This window comes from Macrosteles quadrilineatus, unplaced genomic scaffold (genome assembly GCF_028750875.1).
Source record: "Macrosteles quadrilineatus isolate MER2022 unplaced genomic scaffold, UCM_ALF_1.0 Scaffold_4__1_contigs__length_99947679, whole genome shotgun sequence".
In the NCBI taxonomy this organism is placed as follows: Eukaryota; Metazoa; Arthropoda; class Insecta; order Hemiptera; family Cicadellidae; genus Macrosteles; species Macrosteles quadrilineatus.
Window position 1 is genome coordinate 43,594,994 of NW_026542597.1, and position 27,649 is coordinate 43,622,642.

At 32.4% G+C, this 27,649-nt stretch overlaps 1 protein-coding gene across 1 annotated transcript in view; it reads left to right on the forward strand.

Moving 5' to 3' along the window:
- The first annotated feature begins 7,210 nt into the window (after positions 1–7,210).
- The window catches only part of LOC128993320 (uncharacterized), a 47,196-nt gene continuing 26,757 nt past the window's right edge, over positions 7,211–27,649 (forward strand). Inside the window, exons 1-2 of the mRNA XM_054417137.1 lie at positions 7,211–7,316; positions 24,385–24,449. Of these exons, the coding sequence (XP_054273112.1) occupies positions 24,395–24,449 (55 nt within the window). The 5' untranslated portion in view covers positions 7,211–7,316; positions 24,385–24,394. The remainder of the gene's footprint in view (positions 7,317–24,384; positions 24,450–27,649) is intronic.

Sequence of the window (27,649 nt, forward strand, 5' to 3'; positions counted from 1 at the left end):
AGTTGTAGAATCTGGTTGAATCCCCTAAGTTTACATACAAATATATCCAGCTTCAAAGCTTATTAAGAGAAATTATCTTCCAACCTCGTTCACGATTATTTATGTTGATATGTATTAAATCTTCGCAAATCAAGGTTCATTAGGTAATTATAATTCTTATAACAAACCTAAGATAAGCCGAAACAAGCTACATAATCCAAGATACTTTTTCTGTGAAACTTATAATTAGTTAACAGCTTGGGCTGCTTATATCTCACACGGCAATACATTCGATATAAATTTCGTCACCTAAGTTTGATATTAGAGGCCTTGGTGAACTGTTCATGTTGGCTTTTCTGTATAATATGATAACGTGTCGTGTTACCTAAAGTTTAGAAACTCTCGTTAGTTTCGTCACCTCAGGATAACATTGAAGAACTTAGTTGAGTTATTTGTGCTGCGTTTGTTGTACATGATTTTAACATCTTGAGTTACCTGTGTATTTAATATTTAATACTCATGAAATTAGTTTTGTTACCTAAGGTAGACGTTTTAGAACCCGATTACGGAATATACTTAAATTGGTGGATTGATTGTTATGTTTTGTGTTTAATTTATTTTACTATATAAATAATACTTTACAATAAGGGGTTATAAAACGGAAACATAAGAACACCTAGCTTTATTTTCAACTTGATACATTTGTATATTGTTAATAATAATCTTTACTAATAACTGAGAAAAAAAATATCCCCTTGCCTTAAAATACCTTAAACTACTCCCAATAAAAAATAACGATACTATCAGTAAAGGCTTAAATCATCCATTGTTATAAAAAAAAATCGACATGAACCATAATTGGTTCATGATTAAAAAATATTCAAACATATTTTTTAAGCTATCGTGAGTCTTAGTTTATATGATCAAAATAGTTACTGAAGCAATTAATTTGATTTTCACATTCTAGAACAACTGATTATTCTAGCCAGTTATAATGTCATATGTTTCAAAGTTAAATAATGATAATCCAATTAAACGTTTAAAGTGATTACAATTTGGGAGCTAAACGATAAACTATCGCAACACATTATTGCTAGCAACTAAATGTTCACTGTAGAAGTAGGCTTATCCACGATAGTTAGGAGAGTCAAATAAACACACGACGATAAACAGCCACCTGTTGAACCCTCTGTATGTCTCTCAGATAGTAGTAGTGTTCACATGAAGTAATCATGGCATATTGTCCTCTTTATGATTGAGTTCCACCATGAAAGAGATGGATGCAATTAGGCTAGTACCCATACCCTATCGGACTATCACTATTTGATGTATTTGAACCCCAATTACAAATTTATTTTCCAGAAGTGACGGTAGGGGACACTGGATCGTTTGGATGGCTACCAGCGAGGATAAATTATTGGTGTAGCGGATACTTCTCTTCCGATAAAACGCTACCTGTTTTAAGACCCTCTGGACTTGACTTAACTCGACTTGACTTCGTCTCGAACTTTAAAAATGATCCCGAGCCAGCAAAACCTCACTTCCGGCCCTAGGTACGAAATATACTATAATAACTCATACTAAAAGTATATATGACCTTACATAACAGTAAAGCAGCTCTGTAGCTTTAAGTTATTTATGTAAGTTTTTGGATTACACATTTGCATTGATTTCTAATAATATACACCTTTTTTGGTACATGACTGTAAAGCAGTGTATGCAAATCAATACACTCGAATGCGCCTGTTGCAGTAGCAGGTGTCACAGATAGATTGTCACAGTTAGATTGTCACAGTTGGATTGTCACAGTTGATGTCGTTCCGATCAGTTTCACGACTGCTTCTTTGCTGATCCAGTAATTTTCCATCTGAACTTCCTTGATGGAATATAAACTCCTGAACTTGTCTAGGATGCACTTTTGTTCCTTTACATTTCAGCTGAAGTATAAATTACTTGCATTTGAACATAATGTTTGGAATATTGTGTTTGTAATCCGATATACAGTAATCTGTAGTTTAAGGAAATCGGTACATTTACACGACTCTGAAATTTTCAATGATTATTGAATTTACAAATTCAATCCTGATATAAAAATGATATAAACATATTTTAAGAAGAACATCATACTCAAATTAGTCTTAATTGTTGTTTTATGGATGTAAAAAAAAACTTTTTTATATGAACCAAAACCAAAGTTTACCATATAATTTAACGATAGCAATTCTGAAATCAAAACTATTTTACTTATAAATGACCGGAATGACCAAACATCCATTCAGGCATCACTTCGAAACCAATATTCGGGTTTAGGTACCCAAAATGGATACATCCAGAAAAAAACACAAACATGAACATTTTACGATAATAATACTTTCTCCGTACACTACAGTATGTTGGGGGAGAAAGGGAAAATATATGTGTAGCTCGACGATATATTATCTGTTCATTAAAGTTAAACTGTCTGTCATACTAAAACCACAACAAAGATAGAACTAGGTCTATCAATTAAATAATTAAACAAACCCGAGAAAGAAATAATAGGTTAAGCAAAAACGGCTTTTACCGAATTATCATTGGTTTCTTGGATTTAAAAAACAGCTGATGTTTTAATAACTACTGTTGATGTAACGCTTGGCTGCCAAGGGGTAACTTAAAATCCGGAAAATCTTCACTCTTTTAGTTCTTTGCTTTTTTAACTGCTACCACAATCACCATTTTTAATATAATTGCATAACTACTATCTACGATTGTTGATAGACCACAATAGCAAGATGACTTTAAAAACAAATTGGAAAGTCCCAAAATATTAATTGTTAAAGGGAGTGTAAATTACAATACAATATAAAATCACATTGGATTTTGATGTTTGAGATGAGTACATGCATATTTTAGTTTAGAACATCAACATCTTATTTAGGGGTGGGAAAGGGATCACCCCGGAATACATTGTCATTTGTTGTTTACATGTCTATTGTATTCATACCTGAGAAAACAGCGATTCTCTGACATTTAGCTGTGTAATTTATACAGCTGTTACATTGTAACATATGTGAGCAGACATTTTATTAAATTAATGTTTATGAAATTTAAAAACTATAACAATAACAAAGTATATCATCATACTAATATTATAAATTTGAATGTTTGTGTGTTTGTGCGCCATCACGCATAAACTACTGGTCGGATTAGGATGAAATTTGGCATGATAATACATAGCTCACATTTCAAATTACAGTACCATATAAGCCTATTGTTATTTAAAAACATCCTTTCTAGCTCAGCCCCAGTGGCTTTGCAGTTTCCCATGTTAACCTTATGTTTATTTATATTTAAAAGGAATTGAGATTTTTGCCAGCTGTTTCAACTAAACAAGTTGGTTTTATGATATTGAATGATAGCATTACTAGATGGCGTTCGCAGAGGCATCCACAAAATTGAGCGGAGTCATCAAGGGTTCATATTATATTGTTTTTGTCATACTGCAGTAAAAACAGTCGTTTTTAATGCATGCGTTGCGGGTCTAAAGTAGCATTTTTACTCTTTAGGGAGTAAAAATAGTTTTTAGCCTCTATGGAGTAAAAATCAGCTGTTGTCAACTCAGTTGTGAATTTCTATTGTAAACGATTGCATGTATCGAAATATGTATCGATTCGTGCTTCGTAATCATTTTAACCTACAGTCTACAGTCTCTTCCCATTGTATTTTAGCATTGCAGATACATTAATCCATTCCCACACTCAACACTACTCACCTTTACTACTTCCTCCACCACCCCTTACGTCGTGGACCTGTTTCCCCCTTTCCTATACCATTTTAGGATTGCAGATACATTAATGTAATTACCAAAGACAGTTCCCACACTCTGTACTGCAAGCCTTACTACTTTCTTCACCATTTCCTACGTCATAGACCTGTTTCATTCCCTTCTCATAGCATTTAAGTATTAGATACATTTATCTAACTGCCTTTTTTAAACGGTCCCCCCACTCTGCACTGCCAGTCTTTACTACTTCCTTCACCACTTCTTACGACGTGGGGCCTGTTTACTTCCCTTCTCATAGCATTTTAGGATTGTAGATACATTAATCCAACTGCCACCGACGGTTCTCACACTATGCTCATACTTTACTACTTCCTAAGCCACTTCCTACATCGTGGACCTATTTTCATCACTTTCCATAGCATTTTAGTATTTTAGATACGTTAATCTAGTTGCCACAAACATTGCCCACACTCCGCACTGCTAGCCTTTACTACTTGTTTCACCATTTTCTATGTCGTAGGCACGCTTCCATCTCTTCTCATAGCATTTCAGCATTGCAGATACATTAATCTAACTGCTACAAACGGTTTCCAGTTCCCACAATCCACACTGATCATACCTTACTACTTCCTTCGCCTCTTCTTACGTCGTGGACATGTTTCCCTCTCTTCCCATAGAATTTTAAAATTGTAGATACCTTAATATAATCGTCATAAACAGTTCCAACACTCGGACAGCTCGCATTGACTACTTCCTTCACCACTTCCTCCGTCCTATTTCCCTCCCTTCCCTTAGCATTATTGGATTGCAAATACCTTAGTCGATTGGTCATAAACAGGTCCCATACTCCGAACAACTCGCCTTTACTACTTCCTTAACCACTTCCTACGTCACGGACCTGTTTTCTCCCTTCCCATAGCATTTTAGGATTGCAGATCCCTTAATCTAATCGTCATAAACAGTTCCCACATTCCTGACTGCTCACATTTACTGATTCCTTCCCCACTACCTACGTCACGGACCTGTTTCCCTCCCTTCCCATAGCATTTTAGGATTGCAGATACCTTAATATAATCGTCATAAACAGTTCCCACACTCCGGACAGCTCACCTTGACTACTTCCTTCACCACTTCCTACATCGCGGACCTGTTTTCCTTTCTTTTCATAGAGTTTTAGGAATGCAGATACCTAAATCTAATCGTCATAAACTGTTTCCACACTCCAGACTGATCACCTTTACTACTTCCTTCACCACTTCCTACGTCACGGACTCCAAGCTAGTGTCGTCATTTGATTATATTAATGATCCATTCGGTTTCTGTTCTAATATCTGTGGAATAATGCTATCAGCTATTTCTTTATCTACTACATTCAAAAGTCAACATCTGAGCATATGGCTTTGTTTATGTGTCAAATACTGCTTCCATAAGGATAACATTGAAATTTTGAAACCCAGTGGGGCGGATTCTTGAGATACTTTTTTAACGCCATAAAGATGTTGGCACTCACCGATATGGTCTTTATCACCAGGCAAAATTTGAAAACGATTGATTCAGCCGTCTAGGAGGAGTTTGCGTATTACGAAATGCAAAAGAGTCGACGTATAAGAGCTTCGCTCGCTCCGCTCAAAAAATGCATAAGGTTTACCAACAGGGTGCAGTATCATTAATTATTTTGCATTTATGACAACAGCTAATTTGAACTAAACAGCAACAAAAAGCTGCAATACACAATGAGAACTGTCAAAGTAGGATTGTTTACAGAAATGTTCATGTTTTTTTATTAAAAAACTAATTTTTGATATTGTGCAAATGTTTTATAATTGCCTTTTTTCTATTTTTTTAGGTGCAGAGGCAGAATATTATGGCTATGGTAGATACTATTAGCATACCTTAAATTTAAAGAACCAAATTTTACCTAACCGCATCTTTCCCTATTGCAAACGCAAAGAACGATTATAACTACAATAAGCATTTCATACTTATATTCGACAATCCTATGCGAACGACGGCTACTCTGCGTCGCATAGTTTTATTATGAAGCTTAATTTTGTTTATGTATTAGACTTATAGGTTCACCATTAATTTTAATCGTTATCGTTTTGTTTTGTCGTATTTGAGTTAAAATACAACATTTTTTCACAGTAGAGGTATTCATTATTTTTATGTAGGCTATATTATAACGTGCAAATACTAGTACAATCAATGGTGCAACGTGTAACAAAAGTGGGATTTATTCTTATACCAGGTTACCTTAGTTAATAGCAAAAAGTGTTGTATAGCTTTGTAGAAAACATATATACTCGTTAGCTTATGTTATCTATAGGTATTTTTAGTGATGGAAATAACCAATCGTCGGTCTAACAATGATAAAAAAAGGAAGAAAACCGTGTGACGTGCTACATAGTGCTTGGTAGAAATAGATGGTACGGTGCATATCCATGATTGCATGGCGAGCAAAGTGTATTGATGGAATGCAGTTATAAGCAAGGTTGCACTGTGGTATGCACTGTGGAATTAGTCAGCTGGCGTGGTGGCATGGCTATCGTAGTGGCCTGATGGCATTGCAACACCCGGTGGTGAGGTGGTAATATGACATGGACTGTGGTGGTAGTTTTGTGGTGAAGAATCGAAGTGCACGGCAGTAAGGGGTTGTTGTGTTATGAAGTATCGAGGTTAGTGTTGAAATGGCACAATGGTGTCATATTATCATATTATCTCCCCATGTTATCATACTATCATTATGTACACATATAGCTCATCATATTATCATTTGTGAGATGGTATAGAGGTGTGGTAGTGAGATGGAATAGTGGTGTGGTGGTAAGATGGCATAGTGGTGTGGTAGTTTCGTGGTGTTGTTGCGTAATGAATGACATGGTGAGTTAAGTAAGATTATGACATATCGAACAAGTTGGCATTATGGTATAAAGTAGTCAGGTGGCGTGGTGGTATGGTGGCGAAATGGTGAGGTGACAGTTGCATAGTGGTGAGATGGTACAGGGGTGTGATGGTGAGATGACATAGTAGTATGGTGGTGATATGGCACAATGTTGGCGTGGTGGTGAGATGACATAATGGAATTGTTGAGTTTTGGCACATTAAGACGGCATAGTGGTGAGATGACACAGTAGCATGGTGGTGATATGACACAGTGGTATAATGTTGAGATGGCACAGTGGTGTAGTGGTGAGATGGCACGGTAGTATGGTGGTGAGATGGTACAGTATTATGGTGGTGAAATGGCACAGTGGTGTAATCGTGAGATGGCACAGTAGTGTAGTGGTGAGATGGCACAGTGGTGTAGTGGTGAGATGGCACAGTGGTGTAGTGGTGAGATGGTATAGTGGTGTAGTGATGAGATGGCACAGTATTATGGTGGTGAGATGGCACAGTGGCGTGGTGGCGGCGGCCGTATCGACTGTAGCGTCGTCGCTGCGTCGCGGAGGTGCGCGAGGACCTGGAGTTGTCAGTCCGTGGCCGACAGTTTGCGATCACGCGCGTGTGTGTGTCTTAGTCCTACACATGTGTGAGTGTGAGTGAAACTAGCCAGGAGTTTGTCCTCTTGCTCATTGTAAGTGCCAAATAACTATTTAAAATAAGTCCATGCGATATAATCAGTTTTTCTCCCTCCCACCTGTTACTAGAGGCCGGTAACTTGTTGGAATGTCCGGCCTTTGAAATCTCTTCTCACTGTTATATGGCTATTAAGGGGTATATTCTTGTTTTAAATCTATAACAAACAGATTTTTATATACAAAAGCAATTATTATTTAAATTAAACACTTTATTTGTTATTGACAGATTTTTATTTTTCTAAGTCAATATTTTTCTAGGGGTGTTTAACTAGCATAAAAAGCTCCTTTGTAAACTAGAATTCCGTTTAGTCGGTCTGCCTTAAATGGCACAAGAGTGGAACAAAGCAACAAAGAGACTAATTTACACTAACTATCCGCTCTACTGGGGTTTTCTGAGCAACTTTATGAGTTTCTGTTGTGTATTTAACATTTTATTCTGCAACTTTTTCAAGATTTAGATTATATCCATCAATTTAAAGCTTCAATTTGTTATACAATAATGATTATTGATCATAGATTAGTGCATTCGTAAAAGTTTTTGATACGTGTATCAAAGAAGACCTGAAGAACTAATTTAAAAGTGTGTTTCTAACTTTGTACCAATAAAATTAAACAAATTTATGTTTTTGTATAATTTTTTACAGATTGTGTTCGTAATCACTAAAGTGATTTCAAAACTGCAAATACAAAACTTTGATTTATGTTTTACCTTTAAACACAATTGCAGTGTAGCCGTTTAAATTATGTTATAAAATCGATAGCAATATGAAATTACACTTAATATTACCCAAAACGAAGAACAATTAATGTTCTATATCTACTTATCTTAGAACACGACGATAAAATGTTCAAATTACAAATATAACGTTGGAAAACCTTGGATTTTTTTTTAACTCAATTATATTCGTTAGATTTTAGATCTTTCAAAGATTTAGGATTCGATCAAATTACCAGTTTTCCCTTGTTTGTCTTAGTTATTACGTGATCAGCTATTATTAAACACAAACTATAATTATAACTTTGATCAATACTCACTGACCTGGAAAGCAGGTACTATCCGTAGCCTTTGTGAACTATATTTTAAGAACCCTCTAATGTAGCCTACACTGAATACACAATTAAATTACTACTACATTTTTAATAAACAATTCTTAATAATAATAACACATTAAATGATGGTATAAAAAATATTGATTAGAGGTTGGACAGTGTTTTATTTTAAAATTAAGGAAAACATTTTAGACCAATTAATTCTTGGAATGGCTTGCAATCTATGCTTGGAGAATGAGCATGTAAATATTTATTATATCATCAACGGTCACTCACCTAAGTATAGTGACAAAATTCAATCAAACCCGATCATTTCCTTTTTTTAAATAAACAATTCGAATCACGATAAAGAATTTGAATACTGTGCAAGTTGAATTTAAGCAGGAATGCTATCGTGATTAGTGATATCTAATGCAATTTATTTTGTAGTAATTTTTGTTTACCTATAAATCTGCGTTGATTGGGAGCTAATGGAACATATTATGACTATTATGGGCCGCAAATATGAGACAATCTTACTCTGCATATCTTAGGATCTGCTCTAAGTCTTAGACGTTGATGAACTACCTTTTTCCTCAAAGGTATTGCCATTAGAAAATAATTTAATTTAATTTTTTTTATACAAAATATCAAATGCAGACTTTTTTTAAATTGACAGTATCACTGTTTGTTATTTAGATGCTTGGTTAAATTTCTTATCTCATATAAGTGGAATACTTAAGCTAATTATATCTGTATTATTTATTTCGTGTTTTAATTTCGGCAAAAATGAGTGGTTGATATAAATGAAAGTACTAAAATACGTTACTTACAGGACTGCTTGTTAAAAGCAAATGTCGAAAGTTTTTTTTAAGTCCAAAAAATTGATAAGGAACCAATAACAGTTATACAAAGTTATTTTACATATAAATAAATTATTGTGAAATTGTTTATTTGAAGTCCCACTCAACAGTGAACCAAGAGAAGACCAAGGCAAGATAGTGTGATAGATGTGGCCTTGACCTTGATTGGATCATTGTGGAGACCTACTAAGTTGTCCGACCTAATAGTTCACACAAGATATTACTAATTTTACAATTAAATATAGCCTAATTCTTTTATGAGATTGGTAGTTAGATTTAAAAGGGAACGCTGCGTAACAAATATATCTCACATTAGGCACTTAAAAAAAATGGGAACAGGTACAATAGGCTTATATTTTCCAAAGTATTGTTGGATATTTAAGGTCATTCTTGGAGTATTTGATGATTTTTATTTACATTAATTTTCCGTAATTAGAAATGTTTAATTGTTTAAAGTTATTCATGAATTCTTAGTATATTGTCTGTAATATTATGTAAACGATTAATATTTGCAAGAAGAACTATAATGTGATTGTCGATATTTTTGAAATTTTCATGAAAAATTCTGCTATTCTATGGAGGAATAAGACCGTATGTCGAGATCACTTAAAACCCCCTTATGGCTACAATTGCTTCAATTAGACATATACGTTGTTAAAAAACTTTAATTATAGGTACTCAAGACGACAGTCACAGCTGTTACAAGGAAATTTTGAATCCGTCCATTTGTTTCATAGATCGAAAACCATTCGGATTTATTTAGAATATTTCTGAAAGTATTTTTTAATATGTAAGCCATCCAATAAAAAATGAGTTTTGTCTTTACAAACTGTTTCCATAAGATTTCAATAGCAAATATATTATTTAGTAAAACCAAATAATCAAGAACAAGACAGTATTGAAAAATGTAGCATCGAGAATTTAATTCCGCTGTCAATTTCAGTGAGATTAGAGGTTCCTCGATAAGATGAGGCTGATTAATTCTGGAGAAGTTTTGGTTGAACTGATTGTTAGCTAGATTAGACCCTCCATCGAATTATCCAAGCATAATTAAACACATTAAAATTTATCAAATAGTTTGAACAGAAAATGTAGCAGTAAATCTGAAAAAATATATAGTTATTTATAATGTGGACCCTTATATTGTGAATTTAATTTTTGTTTGACTTGAAATAGAAAATGAATTGGTTTCTTGCTATGTGAGTGAAACCGGGAACTGCAAACTTGTTCATTGCAATTATCAGCATAATAATATTATATTGTAGTCTTAAACGGGTTGGGAAATATAAGTCACTTGTATACTCAATTATGTATATCTATTTCAATTTCAATATAAAGTGTATTTTTAACAAACAAAAAAATGCCATACAGTTGATGACGTGTAGTTTTTAGTTGTCAAAAATTAGAAGATGCAAACGTATCTAGTGAAACTAAAAATTCACATGGGAAATTTTAAATAAGGTTTATTATCTATATAATTAAAACTTTCTGTGCTAACGCTAACTTACCTAGTGATAAATATTTTTATTAAAAAATATATATACATACACAAAAATAAAAGAAAATTTCTCATAAACACGCCAGGATGTTACTTTTGAAGGCTCCTGTTTTTTTTCATTATATTCCTTTTAAAAGGCATTGAATTATTGTATTAATATGACATTGCCTATTACATCTCACTAGCAATAAAAAAAATATTGGAAGTTTTATAGAGGTACGTGTAAAGGAAATAATAATAAAAGAAAAGGCTTCTAATGTATATTGACGAAATTGACGAAATAACATAGCAGCATTAGTAACATTACTTTAAAATCACAATCTGTCAGATTCCAAAGTTAAAGCATAGATTAAATATAGATTTATCGTCCTTGGAAATGAGCCAAAGTAAATATTTAGGATTTAGGTGAAGTAAACTTACCTTAGATTCACCTAGCCCAAAATATTTGTTTCAGACAAGAATGACTAGACCAAAGTGGCATCTAACTACACGGGATGAGACTAAAAACACACAGAAAACACATAATTAAGACACATAATTAAGACACTTTACAAAATTAGGCTAAAACTTTAATTACAACCATGTTAAATACTTTCTTTGTTTAAAGTTTATTGTTGGTGATGGTGAGTTAATGTTGTTCAAAGGCTTATTGTGGACATTGTACGATTAGTGTTCCATTGTGTGAGCTGTTTACCTTACACCCTTTTTTTACTCCTCGCCACAATCTTTGGATAGGGGAGTCGTCAGATTTCTTCCCTTCTTGACTATTTGTAATATATTAGGACATATCTATTTTTTATGTTTTACTTTTGAACACAAAAAAGCCTGTACTATACTGTGAACATACATATATTAAGCTATAAAACACGTGTCCGATTAGGCCTGACGATGGCTACTCATACCAGGAATCAAAACGTAACACATTTTAATTAAAGATCTACAAAGTCTTTGTTGCATATTTGTAGACATGTGGTAATGTTTGAAAGTGTTGGCATAACAGGATATACAGCTTTTCCACATTAAATAAAACTTTGTTTGTAATTTGTAGAGAATGATTTTTTTTGTTACAACTCCACGTTGAGTTCGGTATCCAGTCATCTTCAGTTTGGTATCCAGTTGGTAACCATTGTTAACATCGACACGACTCTCACGCCAGTTTATCGATTTGACTCAGACACGAAACCATGGCTTACGTTACCTCTGGTTTGATTGGATGTGCTTTGTTTGTCTGAATATTCTTAAATTTAGTTCAAAACACCTTATTGTATTCAAAATTGTAAAATTTTGTGAAGTGTTAAAACCCACAAAATAAATAATAAATAAGTGAATAAATAAAAATAAATAAATAGGTAAATGGGCATAAATAAATCATGACAATTATTATTCATTTTTAATTTCTATTTTGTCATAACTTTCATAAATTAGGTTAAAAAAATCTTTATATAAAAAAATTAAAAGTTTCATGTTCAACTATTTGTTGCAAACTAGTGGTAAAATAATCACATGCAGATCGGGTGCATCCCATCATAACTACTACGTGCATGCCAGTATGGGTGAACTCAATATCTTCCAATTAAAAGTCTTGGCCACCAACTTACCATTGCTAAGGACAATAACACCCTACCTTGTGACGCCATTTTGCACTCGAATAACATTTTTGTATACACGGAAACGTTCATAGACGCAGAAAATATTAATGTAGTCAATCCCGTTCGATTGGTCAGATTGATAGATAGACCCATGATACACTAGTGTAACCCACTGTAGGTTATTTATAATACCAGCAATTCAAATGCTATCTGCAACATTGTGTGATAAACTCTAGTTATTAATTAGTTTGAAAGAAAAACTTTTAAAAGTTTTACCTTATTTATCTTTTCTGACTGGTTGGACAACGCTTTGTCCATAAATCGAAGCAAGGTTGCTTTTGGTCTATTACTTTGGATTCCTTTTGTCCTTGAGGTCTGGGTTCGTCCATAAACTAATTATAGCTTTTTTACCGTTCGAATTCAGTGCATAATTTCGAAAACCTTATAAAGCTGTTAGCCCAAATGATTACCATAAAAAAATTAAACAGATAAGTCTTTTGAGTTACGACATCTTTCTCTATACTTTATAAACTCCTTAGGTAAAAGGTATACGATAGCTAATTTTCGTTTGCCTACTAAGCCATTAAGTATAGCAAATTTTCAATGAAGGTATGCGAGGATGTTTTCTGTCTGATATATAACTTGGAACTAGAAGAATAAACATTGATATAAATAACAAAAAACCTTTACTGCCAACAAAACGAAAAATACAGCAAAATATTGTTAGGATGAGTAAGTATTTCTGAAAATGTAGCTATTGAAAATGTATACATTGGGTGACAGAGAATTTCTACTAATAATACTACTCTACCATTTAAAAATCTAAACCATCTCATACACAAATATATCCTTCTATCATGTAGTCTATCATAGTTTGAAAATTGGATTTTCATTAAATTATCACGTACCAATTCATCAGCTAAAATTGGTTGATATTTATATTAACAAGTTACGTCAGCAATATCGATCAGCCTTGCCCCAGTCCCAGAGCTCAGATTACATCAGATATTGTTAAGCTGTTACGTGTATCGTGTGTCGTCTACAAGGCAACATCCATTATGGTTATATTGGTAACTCAAGTTTCGAGTTGGAACTTAGAATTATAAAACAAAACAATGTTAGGTATTAACAAGCATCATTCGGTATTTTGAAAATGCAAAGCCGTTTTTATCGGTGCAATGCAAAAGACAACATAATAGAGCGAAATTTGTATTAATGAACAGTGATTGGGTGTTAAACGAGTGAAATATTGAATAGCTCGGTTGAAAATAATGGCAATTAAGGTTCACCCTGGAGCACAAATAAATAATAACTGCGGTGTTCTATTTCAAACCACTCAAGAGAATGTACAAAGACTTTGCATTGTGTTGGTGCTAGGATTCTTTGTGGGATCTCTATAATAAATTGAATGCATATAATGGGTCTTTAATAATTGCAATGTAATAATATTGCTTATGAATTAGTTAACAGTTAATTTAAATTATTAATCTGTACTCTTCATACAATAAGGGTTTTCACTGTTAAATCATTTATCTAGCCGTCTTACTTAGCCAATTACTACGATGAGTTGTTTATTTCCAATGTTTCCCACTCATAGTTGCATTAGCTTGTCCATAATAACGATTATAAATTTTTAAAAAAATTATTTTTATTTCTTTTACTTGGTGGTGTTCTATGACTTTCCATAGTTAATTTTTATAGAAAGCAAATCGGTCCATTCAATGATTGCTCAAGAAATGCAGCACAGTGTCGATTCAGTTTTATTTTTAGTATATCAAATTGTCCAGGCTTTCTCGCTTTTTTCATAGTAATATTTATACCCACCCAAATTCAAATAGTAAATATTTCATTTCAACCAAGTCAGTAGATTTTTGTAGCACATGTTTCCAAAAATTGAAACTAAAATATTACCAGCAATTAAATTATCCAGCTGATCATAATGTAAACAAATATGTTCTTCATAAGGATAACATGGGATATTTAAAAGCCTCTGGGGGAGAGCCCAGGGGACTTTTTCAAAAATGTAAGGTTGGTTTGCAAATCTACACACCTAGACGAACATTTTGGTATATAATATGTGGGGTTAAATATTAAAACAATAAAGTTTTATTGTTAACAAAGTTTCATGTAGCGTAATAATAAAATAGACATATAGAGATTTAGCAGAGTGACGAATGACAACCAAAAGGGTAATATTATTTAGGGCTCCGACTCTAAAGAATTTGATTTTTGCTAAAGTAGTCTAAAGATTCAATGATGCCGTCCAAATTTATTACGGTTTAAATTGGAATTGTAATTTAACAGCCGATCACTCAGTTGAATGTTTAACCTCAGTCAGATTGTAAACAAGAGACAACCCAGATTATGAAAATGGATTTTAGATTGGCTACTTTTTGATAATAATTGTAAATTGCTTATGGTAGATTAATCACTCTTTATGGCGTAGGTGTAGAGTAAAAAATATCCTAAATTAATGTTGTATTCACTTAATAATTGTCTTAAGCAAAATAAATATAACTATAAATTAAACTATAAAAAATACAGGTTGGATAGTCACAGTAGTGTAGTTCGGACCGTTTCACTATCAAAACTTTAAAATGGCGTAAAAATCCTTAAAAAATAGGGTAAAATTACTGTGTAGAGTTTTCGAAACAAGACCAGCAGGTGTCTTATCAAACGTTCCATTTGGAGCACCGAATGTTCAATCATCTAATGGATGTTTACCTGTAATACCACTCAGGCCTCACACTGACCCTGAGCTGCTTACAAACACTGAGATCACCTACATAAAACCATTACATTACTGTGGATATGATGTCTATTGAGAATACATGCGAAGCTGGAAAAAGCCGATTATAGTAGGTAACTAAAATGTTTGTTATGGTTCATTGTTTTACTGTTTTATTCAATTGAATTTCTGCTTGGGTGTGATTTAATATCAAATTATGCAAAGAAGAAAATTTCAACTTTTTCTAATTCTAAAAACTACTCACTGGTGACGTACTTTGTGTATTTCAAGCTACAAATTAATTTAGAGCGGATTTTGAATGGTTAGAATGGTTTAGAATGGTTTAGATGATTTATAAGAACTACCTACAAAGATTGGGGATTTTCATAGCAAGGGCCATTTAGTAAATGCCCATAAACGAAGGTGAGCTGGCTGCAGTTTCAAACTAGCATAAAACCATAAACTACTCTCACAATTGATTCGGTAACCTTTTGATTATCATGTGAGCACTGAAATCACTCAGCCACCAAGCTATACTAGCAGCTAAACCAATTCTCTAACTCTTTCATCAATTGTATTTCAGCATTTAAAGTTCTAGTGATATTTGAGGAAAAAAATAAAATTATTCCATTTAGTATGTGAATTGATTTTCTTTAATTTTAATTTTATAGGTTTAGTGCATACGAATATACATCGTTGAAATAATAAGAGCGCTATCAATTATTAGTAAAATTAAAATTAATAATCAAGCAATCGGTTCTGACATTAAAGCAATACAATATGTATATTAGTAGCCTATACGTCAAAATGAGTCCAAAAGTATTAGCAGAGAGCAAAATTCCCTAAATTCTTATTTAACTCGTAATCATAACGTATATGGAGGGAGAGTAATGACAGCAGTTCGTGATAAAACTCTGTATTAAGCTTTAACAAAACTTTAACAACTCAGTGCAGTTCTTTATGAAGTTACTTAAGAGGAAGTTGGCAACAACTCTTGTTATTGTTGTAGGCGTTTAGAAGATTACAATGAAGTGATTTCTCCTAATAAGACTCAATAGAGTATTGTACAACTTTTGTGTTCATCAAGGACACGAATAGGTTCTATAATTTCAGAAAAACTTTTTCTGATTGTAAAACTGTGTCTTTTTAAATTTTTAGTTTATTTTTTGTAATATTTATAGCAATAGTTTGTAGCTTGGTTATAAACGATTTGCTCATTTTTTTCCCTTATAGAGTTTAGATTTAAGTTAATTTTTCCTTTCAGTTTTGACAATTAGTTAAGTCATTATAAACTAATGAAAAACATGATGTAACTGCTGTTGATTGACAAATCTGTAACACTAAGCAATCGTAAGGTGTGGAGTTTTTTAATACAAAAACTATCTCTTTTCCATTAAGAAACCTATCTGATTAAAATGTTCAATATAGGTGGATGACCAACTGAAGTAAACTCCAAATACTTACTGTGAGGATTCAATCTTGGACCTCCAGTACCAAACCTAAATATTAACCACTACAACAATGCACTCTGTGATTCATTTAAATATAAAAATGTCACTATTTACTACACCGTAATAAATAGGGTGTAGTGTTGCACGGGTACCCGTGTTTTAAGGGTGTCCCGTAAAGAAGTACAACAAATGTATGAATAGATTTAATGAGTCAAATTAACACAAACAATAAGAATAACATTTTTTCCAACAACAAAAAATCCTCGTTAGCTAGAAATCCAGCCTTTTATTTTTTAACTGATATCAGCAGCAATTTCAAAAAGATCTACATATAAATAGCTGTGGAATCCCAATCTTTCGTTCTACAAACCAGGCAACATAAGTCCAAGCAGTAGTGACCACATTTGCCCCTAAATATTGTGACTTTTCAGCTATTCATCATTTGACATTTTTGAGCTTGGTGTCGTTAAACTTGGTGTTCTTAGCTTTTTTCATAGAATTGACAATTTTGTAGTAATTTAAGCTATAAAAATTGAAATGACCACAATTTTGAAACCAAAATATGTTTTTAATGATTATCATTAAAAACTTAACTCACTTTAAACTTTAAGTCATTAAAATTAACATCTTATTAACTTATGAAATGATAAGACAGTTTTCTGACTATATATTACACCAAATTTTTATTATAATATCTTAAATAGTTTTTGAGGTAAAGTTAAAAATAAAACTTAAAGCTTAACGGCGTTGCCTAAGAGAAACTGTTGAACAAATACAGATATTTGTAGATATTTGTTTCATTTTGACCCATCAAAAATAATCCTAAGTTTCTAAATTACTTCAAATCAATCTTTATTTTCTAAATAATAATGTAGCATTACAATACATGATATAAAAAAATATCACATGGGCTTCTGCCTGTGCGTGGTACTTACAGGAACCCCGTCTATAAGAGAAAAGAAGACATATTATTCATGTTTATATTTGTATTCACATTATTATATGATAAACTTTATATTTTACTGGTTATTCGTAGTGGTGATGTTTACACACGTATACGAAACATTTCAAAACAGTATATTTAAAAATATGACGCCAATCATGCCGAGAATGAAATTACAGAAATAATTTAAAGCTGAGAGAAAAGTTGGATGGTAAAAATTCCGCTGCAGCGTCGAGGCATGAAAATTAAGGAAGATCACGCTCTTCGCTAAATACAAGATTTTCCGTCATCCGGTCCTATTTTTATCACGATTCTTTTGATTGTGCTTATAAAAATAAGTACGACATATATTATTTACTATTTTAATTTTCAATCCATATGTCAATATAGAAACACTTATAAATTTTAAATTAGTGTCACTTTAAATATCAAACAATTGTCCTACGTCATAGTAGGCCTAATATTATACTCAGTAATACATTCCTAAATAGCGCATAAAAGTCATAATATGTATTTGTTAGAAGTTTGGAGAATATAGCTTATAAATAGAATAGATTCATGCATAATTTGTTTATTCAGACATACTTTAGTTTACGTAGTTTTAATGAGTTATACTTTAATAAAAACTAGTTTCCTTGTACTAGATAGGTTACGGGAAATTGGATATCGAAAACCCCGCTAAGCTCTTGGATGGGTTGATTCTGTTTACGAGTAAATGTCAACCAAACAAAATGAGAGCCTTATAATCTTTTGTTTGTTCCGTCTTTTCCTCCTAAATAAGTTAAATCCTCTTTTGAATCTTGCAATCTTATTACTGAATTTCATATAAATTTAACGACTCGTTGCTACCATATATTCTCTATATTATGGCATTTGATAGAAACTAGCCGTCATTATATGCTTTTGTGTTTCCGCTTAATTATCGTGACGGTTATTATTTAAGTGTTTGTTATAAGAATAAAACATACATTAGGTCTCCTTGAGAAAACAATTATAAGATTATACTTTATTTTTTGTATTTTGAAATATCTAATAAAAAATAAAAAAATTCTCTATGATTGAATTTTAATTTTGGTCATAAGATACATAACCACATTATATTTATTTTATTCATATTTGCCTCCAGGATTGATTAATTGACTAAAATGAGGTTACAAACCTGTCGTCAATCAATCCTATATTTTGTCGTGATGACTATAGTTTCGGGGTTAAAACCCCATTTTCAAATCCTCAGTAGTCAAATCGTCAAACGTATCATCTTGCACTTGCCGTTGTCAATACATTACACATGAACGTACACGGAAACATTTAGATATACAAAAAATATGTACAATCACGTTAGGCCAAAACCAGACTGTAGGTAAGTAAATTACACACTTCATATTTTATACTTCACTGGGTTCTACCACCTTTTCTTTTATTGAATAAAATAGACTTCTAGGATTTAGACCACATATATATTTCTAAGCCCTTACGTACTATAGTAAAAAAAATATTTACAACACACATAAATCTTAAACATCATCATGCGGTATTTTAGTACAGATCTAGCACTTATAGAAAGTTATTGGGCGTTTGTTTTCGTTCTAAGTTCTACGCTGAATTATATTATTCTACGAAATCATCACTTTTCCCAGCAAAAGGTGTCAACATAATACAAATTTGGTATGTAGCTTATAACGTCTGCAATCCATTTTATATTACTTCAAAACAATTTATAAAAATGCAATGTTTGAATCTTTGTTTTAAGGATAATCTTATATATATATGTATCGTAAACAGTCGCATAAATATCCGTGAAAATCAGTGGAACTAGTGTAATCGTAAATAAATAAGGAAAAAACATTAATTGGTTGCAAAAACTTTGAAAATTGAAAATAATACACAAATACGTTCAAAGTAAAAAGCTACCATACAGCTAAAATACATACCAAGCTTGACAAAGGCAGAGGAAAATAAAGCAGTAAATAAAAATTGTTGTCACACTTTACTGAAGTAATGTTAACAGCAATGTTTCAGTAGAACCTGACTTGAGTTTGCAAGTACACATTTCTTTTCAAGCTGTCAGTCATAAAAAGTTGCATTTGCAACGACAACTTAATTCATTGCACTTGGAATGCAAATAGAAAGAGCGATATTCAGAAATATGTATACTAGTCAAAATAGCATTATCCTGTATGGTAAAAATCCCCTCTAAATATTTTAATCAGAACATATCTGCATCAGAGGTAATAATTTCAGTTTTATTCATCTACCAACCAGCTTGTCAATCAGCCCGGATGCGGATCAATTATTCAGGTTCATTTACTTGGGAGGAAAATCAGTCAATTCAGTATTCATTTAGTCACATACTCACATAGTTCACTCAATCGCTTACTGGACTCTCCAAATTCTGGATTGGTCCATTTTAGTATAACAACTTGACTACACCTTTGAGTAGTCATTCAGACAATTCAACACTCCACACTGAATACACTTTCGTTGTCCACAAACAATCTAGTGATTTTAATAAATAACATCTATTTCAATAATGACAGGTTACTGGCTTAATGCAAAAAATTAGTGACTTATAGACACTGATAAATTAACAGTTCAGAACCTAAATTATCAGTTACTCTTTACTTATGCCACAAACCTTGGCTCTAACTTATTATTTACTTGGTACTTTTTTTACTCGTACCATTTAACTACGATTACCTTTCAAATACTTAAGTGGCCTTTTACACGTTATAGTTACCTTTAATTTACTCCGGTGATCATTTATTAACCACAGTTACCTCAAATTTACTCCAGTGACCATTTATTAACTATAGTTACCTCAAATTTACTCCAGTGACCATTTATTAACTACATTTACCTCTAATTTACTCCAGTGTCAATTTATTAACTTCGATTACCTTTCATATACTCGAGTGACGTTTTTCATGTCATAGTTACCTCTAATTTACCCCAGTCCTCTAATTAACTACAGTTACCTTTCATAAACTCGAGTGACCTTTTTCATGTCATAGTTACCTCTTATTTACTCCAGTCCTCTAATTAACTACAGTTACCTTTCATATACTCGAGTGACCTTTTTCATGCCATAGTTACTTCTAATTTACCCCAGTCCTCTAATTAACTACAGTTACCTTTTCATATACTCGAGTGACCTTTTTCATGTCATAGTTACCTCTAATTTACTCCAGTCCTCTAATTAACTACAGTTACCTTTCATATACTCAAGTGACTATTTAATATAGTTCAATATATTTTACTATTGTGGCTCATTTATTACTACAGTTACCTTTAATACACTCCAGTTGCCATTTATACATTTCAAGTACCTGTCATGTGCTCTAGTGACTATATACGGTACAGTAACCTTACATTCACTCCAATGACCCTTGTACATGTACAGTATACTTGTTACTCCAGTGACCCATAACGCTACATTAACTTGATATTTTCTTTAGTTACAGTTCGTAGCTCAAATTACTCAATTGACAATTTAAACGCTACAGTTACTTCTCATAACAACATATTCAAGTGTTACTTATAATTTAATCTATATCATATAAAAACCTAATATTACAAAGTACAGTAACAAAGCAGGAATCATCACACTATTAATTGTTGTTATTTTACCCAGATGACGACTCATAATTTACAGTTTATTACCATTTACTCTAGCGATGGTCCATACACTGCATTTAATCCTCATTTACACTATTAGCTAGTTATAGGCTACACCACAGGTACTTGTTTTGTTTTTTAGTGCCAATTGATTTTTTTATCGTAGATTTTTCAAACTAACTCATTTTTCATTATATTGGTAATGCTTTTATCTACGACCGTTTTATAAAGTAGACTTATAAATCCACTTCTTGGAATTGAAAAGATTCATTTTACAGTAAGCCTATTGTTTATTTACTTTTCAGTAAGGTTTGGACCAATGAGGTTCAATAATTAAGAGACAAGATGTAGCATTGTAATTCTTTGAAATTCATCTTATCAGCTATTAAGAGTAGATTACTTTTAATTAAACAAAGACCGGTTGGGACAATAAGTCTTTGCATCACAATCAGTGGCAATGAGAGGTTATAAAAGAAAACAACCTCTCTCGGAAGTTCTGAGTAGTGGTATTTATTAATTAAGAAACTGTAGTAAGTAAAGTAGTGTTCACAACTCGCGTAATTAGCCTTTGTGACACTCGTAGAAGTTTTAAAGGCACTCGCCAAGGCTCGTACCTTAAATTTTCTACTCGTGTCGTAAAGACTATCATTACGTGATCGTTGCGTAAACTACTCACAACTATAAGACACGATAAGAATAGCCTGCTAACGTTGTTCTTATTATTTGTTGATCGTTTCAAACTTACGTTTACTAAATTATTAATCAAATATTTGGTTGAATAAAACAAAGATAAACACAAAAAATGACATGTCCACCTCTCCACTCACCGACACATAAAGCCACTCCACCATTGGTCTGTAAGTGGGACTCGGGCATTGACAGGCTGAAAGCTTACTATTCACTTGAATGGTAAAGTGAATACAGCCTGACAGGCTTCTAACAGCACTCTCACACTGTACATCAACAGCTGCATTTATTTTTCAACACGAATGATAATGTAAAGATAACTTTATTGTGAATATGTCCTGAAATTTTGTAAATATATGATTAGTATGATGGTTGCGATTGTTATTGTGAAAATGGTTGCATTCAATACATTAAATAAAAAAACCTCTTCGAAACGTCCAAAGTCCTTGATGATTGGGGTTTTAAATTAATATTGTTGGCTTAGAGAACCAGCTCATGTATAGCTCGTAACAAAGATACATTTTTACAAATTTGGGATTCATACTATCTGTATTCATAAAAATACACAATCTGGTGTTTGGGCGTTGTATAATAAAATTTACAAATCCAAATGCATGTAAGAAATAGAAGATCGGGTACAGTTAGACACATACTAACAATAGGCAATCCACTTTATATCCTCTGTGTCTTATTATATTTCAAAATATAAAAAATTACAAAAATATAACTATATTAATGATTTATCGTTGTAAGCAAAAAAACCTGTAGAAATACATGATGGATTGAATTTATTTATTCAATGATAAGTAAATGTATTAGCATTTCATGTTGGTAAGCATTATATGAGTATTACTAAACGTTGATAAAACATTCAACAGATAAATTTAAACTGAAGCACCGAGTTACATAATGGGACATGTTGCTTGATGTCACATGAGCGTTTAGCTCAAACCAGAGATTGAGAAATCGCGTGGCTTAGGAGGTTTAGGGGATGAAACTGGTGACGTCAGCAAAATGCCGCTTCAAACCTGTCTTTTTTGGCCATACAGATAACGTAGTAGATTATGAAATATGTCTATTTTTAGCTTATTTATTTTACCTTGTCATAGGCATTGGAATTGGTTATTTAATAATATGCTATTGTTTAGTATTACTAGACGGTTGATCTTTGCAAATAATATTTAAGTTGCTTACCCAATTTCTATACCGATTGAGTATAAGATTTTAGCAACATTGGGAAATTCTCCTCACTTGAAAGACCTGTCACATTTATTTTCCATATAGAATTTTATAGCTCTTTAAGGTGTGCTCTGAAACTTTAGGTCACAACACAGCCACATAGCTTAAAGGAACAAGAATACTGAATAAAGCATGGGACTTCAGTCCCAGAGGTCCTGGGTTCAAATCCTGCAGATCACCAAATGATCTTTTCTAAGAGATAATGCAGCTACCCTCTAGGTTTAGCCTGAAGTAATGTCAAAAAGGTTTTGGCTGAAGCCCTGCTTCCAAGGATGTTTATGTAGGTGAAAAGTATAGAAAATATAACATTAGAAATAAAAATATAGATTGTCTTGAATAAAAAGAGTATAAGTTACCTGAAAAACTATCAATTCGAAAATATTTGGACGGTAAAAGTTATACAGGGTGGCTGAAAAGTAACTTGCACCCTCCCCCCCTTAACTTTTCAACCATTTGAGATATTTGAATTCAGTTTGCGGCAACCTTCTTAGATAAGAGGGGCTACAATAATTATGGTCAATTTTGAAAATTTTGCCCTTAAGGGTAGCGGGGTAAGGGGTAGCTCAAGATTTTCAAATGACAAGTATAGTCGAGTTTGGTATCATTTTACAGGTCTTGACAAAACATAACAAATAACATAAAGAAAATAGAAATCAGACCATTAATAACAAAATGGCAGTTCAAAATTACTTTAAAAAACCATTGTCTCAATCATTTTTAGCTGCAATTTTTTTTATTAATGGTCCGATTTCTATTTTCTTTATGTTATTTGTTATGTTTTGTCAAGACCTGTAAAATAATACCAAATTCGACTATATTTGCTATTTGAAAATTTTGAGCTACCCCTAAGGGCAAAATTTTCAAAACTGACCATAATTATTGTAGCCCTTCATTTCCAAACAAGTTGCCACAAACCGATTTCAAATATCTCAAATAGTTAAAAACTTAAAGAGGGTGAAAGTTATTTTTTTTGCCACCCTCATCGTTATTTGTATTTGAAACGTTTTAGGGCGCCATTTTGTTATTAGTGAGCCGATTTTGATTTTATTTATGCCAATTGTTTATGTTTCGTCAAGGCCTGTAAAATGATACCAAACTCGGCTATACTTGTCATTCGAAAATTTTGAGCAACCCCTTACCCCCGCTACCCCTAAGGGTAACATTTTCAAAATCGACCATAATTATTGTAGCTCCTCATATCTAAGAAGGTTGCCGCAAACCGATTTCAAATATCTTAAATAGTTGAAAAGTTAAGGGGGGTGCAAGTTACTTTTCAGCCACCCTGCATTGTTTTAACTAAACCACAGTAATTAAACAAAATATCCGAATATATTTGATTCAACGATACTGTATATCACGATTTGCACTTCTCTTCGTACAAAGTTCAACTGTATTTTAAGTGATTTCTAATTTGTTTTGCAGGTGTGGCAGGATGGTCGAGAGTTTAAAGGTGGTGTCCGTACTACTAGTTACAGGACTTGTTGTTGGTAAGCAGTTTTAATTGTATATAAATGTAAAAAAAATTAAGTTATAAAAATTTTTACGACTGAGATTTTTGTATGTATGTTTACTTATTCTAGAATAAACTATGTCTATGTCTATGTTATGAGCAATTGCTAAGTGTTCACAATTTTGACTTATAAGTTATTACTTAACATTGTTAAAATTGAGTTGGCTTTATGAATATAAAAATGCCGAAATTGTACCTCACACCCACTCATGAAGAAACTTATTTGGTTTATGGGACAAACCATGATTTCCGTGCAATTCAAATCGGCGATAAAACTATCGACATAACATTAAACGTTTGAACCCACGGTGGATTCTTCATTAGACAACCACTATACTATTCACACACTAACTCTAGATTTATTTATTGTCCTTGTAAAACATACAGCAATGAAGAAATTTACTTTAACCCAAGTGTTGTCATTATAACTAATCAAATATTAAATAATATTTGACCGTTCTCTATCAAAACGTAAAAAATTCCACTGGCGTAGAAACAAAAAAAAAAATATGTTGTTTTGCCAACGTAATAAAATTATATGTATATACGCATGCTACTAGTAAAATATCTTACAAAATAAAAGGAATTATATTTAAAAATAAATATACACACTGTTGTTTTTTACAACAGGGTGTATTTTTCAAAGCTGATATCTGATGTAGTATTTAAAATAGCTATTGGACGAGTAATTTGTTTTCTATTTCTGTTAGAAATAGGTACCCGGGTGTCCCAAAAAGAACTAAACAGTTTTGAAATTTATTTATTTATTGGACAATATAAAAATTACAATAACTGATACATTAAATGAAAAGTTATAAAATAAAAGTTAACTATTGCTTGTACACCTCGAAATGTGAACCATTTAGCCCTGTAGATATCCAAGCGATTTTTACGCATTTTTATTATAATGCTTTTATTTTTATTATTTTGTATTACCATAATTACGTTCAAGGTCAAATCGGTGTACCAAACTTATTACTAACGTACGAAAATAAAACCTACAAGTGTACTTTACTTTACCAAAGGATTATTACTCATCCATATAACTAATACTATCATGAGGTATTTTTGAAACTAGAGAGTTCTTTTTCGGACACCCGGTATACTTCAGGGTAATAATTTATTTTTCATTACTGTTTCAATGTTGTTATTGATATAATTTGTTTAATGAACACTAAGTAAAGGTATTTAAAATACGATTTCCTAATAATACGTACGCAAAATACAACACAAAACCATTGAACCACACTATCAACTAGGGTGATATTGATAATGTTTAATTTTGTAATTTGAAAGATAAAAAAATCATAATTATAAAAAAGATTTTAAGTAAACCTCATAATCTGTATACATTATTTGGTGTTTAGAAAATAAACAGAAAGCTCAAAATGATAAAATTTACCGTTACTTAGACTTTTATTTAATAATTAACAAATATAAAACATACACTGTAAGATGAAATAAAAAGTTTCATTTGAAAATGTAGCTATGTGAATATTTGTTTGCTTTAACAAAAAGATTATATCTATTCAATGGTTTCCTAACTGGTTACTACATGCGGAGCATAATACTATGCATGTGTAGCTTATATGTAATGCAAAGTAATAATTTAAACCCAGTAAGCGGAAAAAGGCTTAGTCCCTGTCAAAGGTACCCATTGTGGCCTTATGAATACAAAATGCTATTTAGGAACATAAATATTGTAAAAGAACCTATTATATACTTATACTGTATTAAGGACATGCAGGATTATTAGGGTTACACATTCGCTTGTTTCCCTTTATTCGCTGTAGCGAGTTTAAAGGAATCTAACAACGAAAATGCATTAGGCTATAAAAAGCGCATTTCTGAACAACCGGAAGGGAGGTTTAATAAACGTATCGAAGTGCTTGGCCTTCAAAGTAAGCAGAACCTTTGTCCCGGAAATAACCTATAGCCTTCTATTGTTTCCACTTTCTACTTTACCCCCCCCCCCTACTCCACCACTGTATCTTTCTCTCTCCCTCTCACTCAACAGCTTTGAAGAATATTCTAACCGACCTCCCCCGCGTAGAAACCGAACACCTTACGGTACAAATAAATGAGGCTGGTTAATGAATATCTTTCTGTTGAAAAATTAAAATGACAAGCTTTTGGGAGGGCGGATTTTTTTCATAGTGATGCTTTTTGTATGACTGAATAACATTAAAAGTATTTGACAGTTACCATGAAAAGATTAAATATATACAGTAGCCCGTAATAAATATAACTAGAGGTCGTCCAGCGGTCGAAAACTCGACCAAAAATATGTAAATGAAATTAAATGAAAAAATTAAAATTATATGAAATGAAAAATTATATATTTATTCAGACAAAGTTAGGGCCACATGGCCGTTTCTTACACTATGTAATGTACAGTGTAAACCCCACACTGTAAATAAATCATGTGATAGGAATTTGTTTTGATTTTTTGTTTATATTTTGTTGTTATTTCGTCACCAATATGGCAACCCATAACTCCCGTGTTATTTTTTTTAAGTTTTCAAATTCATTTTTTGTGATTATTTTTGAGCCAATTTCAATTTATAAAGGGATTCTGCACTTCTACAGGAATAGTATATTTCATTACTAGGACCGAAAGTGGCATTTTCCGTCGCGCGCTCAAGTTTTTGTGTGAGGCGAAGCCGAACACAGGGAACATCAATTTCACGTGCGAGGCGAAGCCGAGTATGTAATAGCTATTTTCACGTACGAGGCGAAGCCGAGGACGGGAATAATGGAGCAAGTGCCGGATAATAACTTTCGGTACGAGTTATGAACGATACTTTTCATCACGACGCAAAAATACACAAACACAGAATAGCATACCTCAGTAATATTACAACTATTTTATTTCTCAATTAATTTGATTGAACATCATAATAAAATAAAATAAAATTTTCTAAAAGGAAACCTACGTTTATTTCTTTATACATTTTGTTTAAATGTCAAAATAAAAGAATAAAACAACTTTGAACAATACATACAGCTGATTCAAATCATTAAATTAAACCATAACAAAACACTAGCGCGCGTAGTGAATAAATGGAGAACTAATTGAGAGCGAGGGAAAGTAAATTTAGAGCGAGGGAAAATCAGCTGATCGATTTTCCCTCGCCCTAAATTAGAGCTTGGGAAACGACTACTTTCATTGATGTC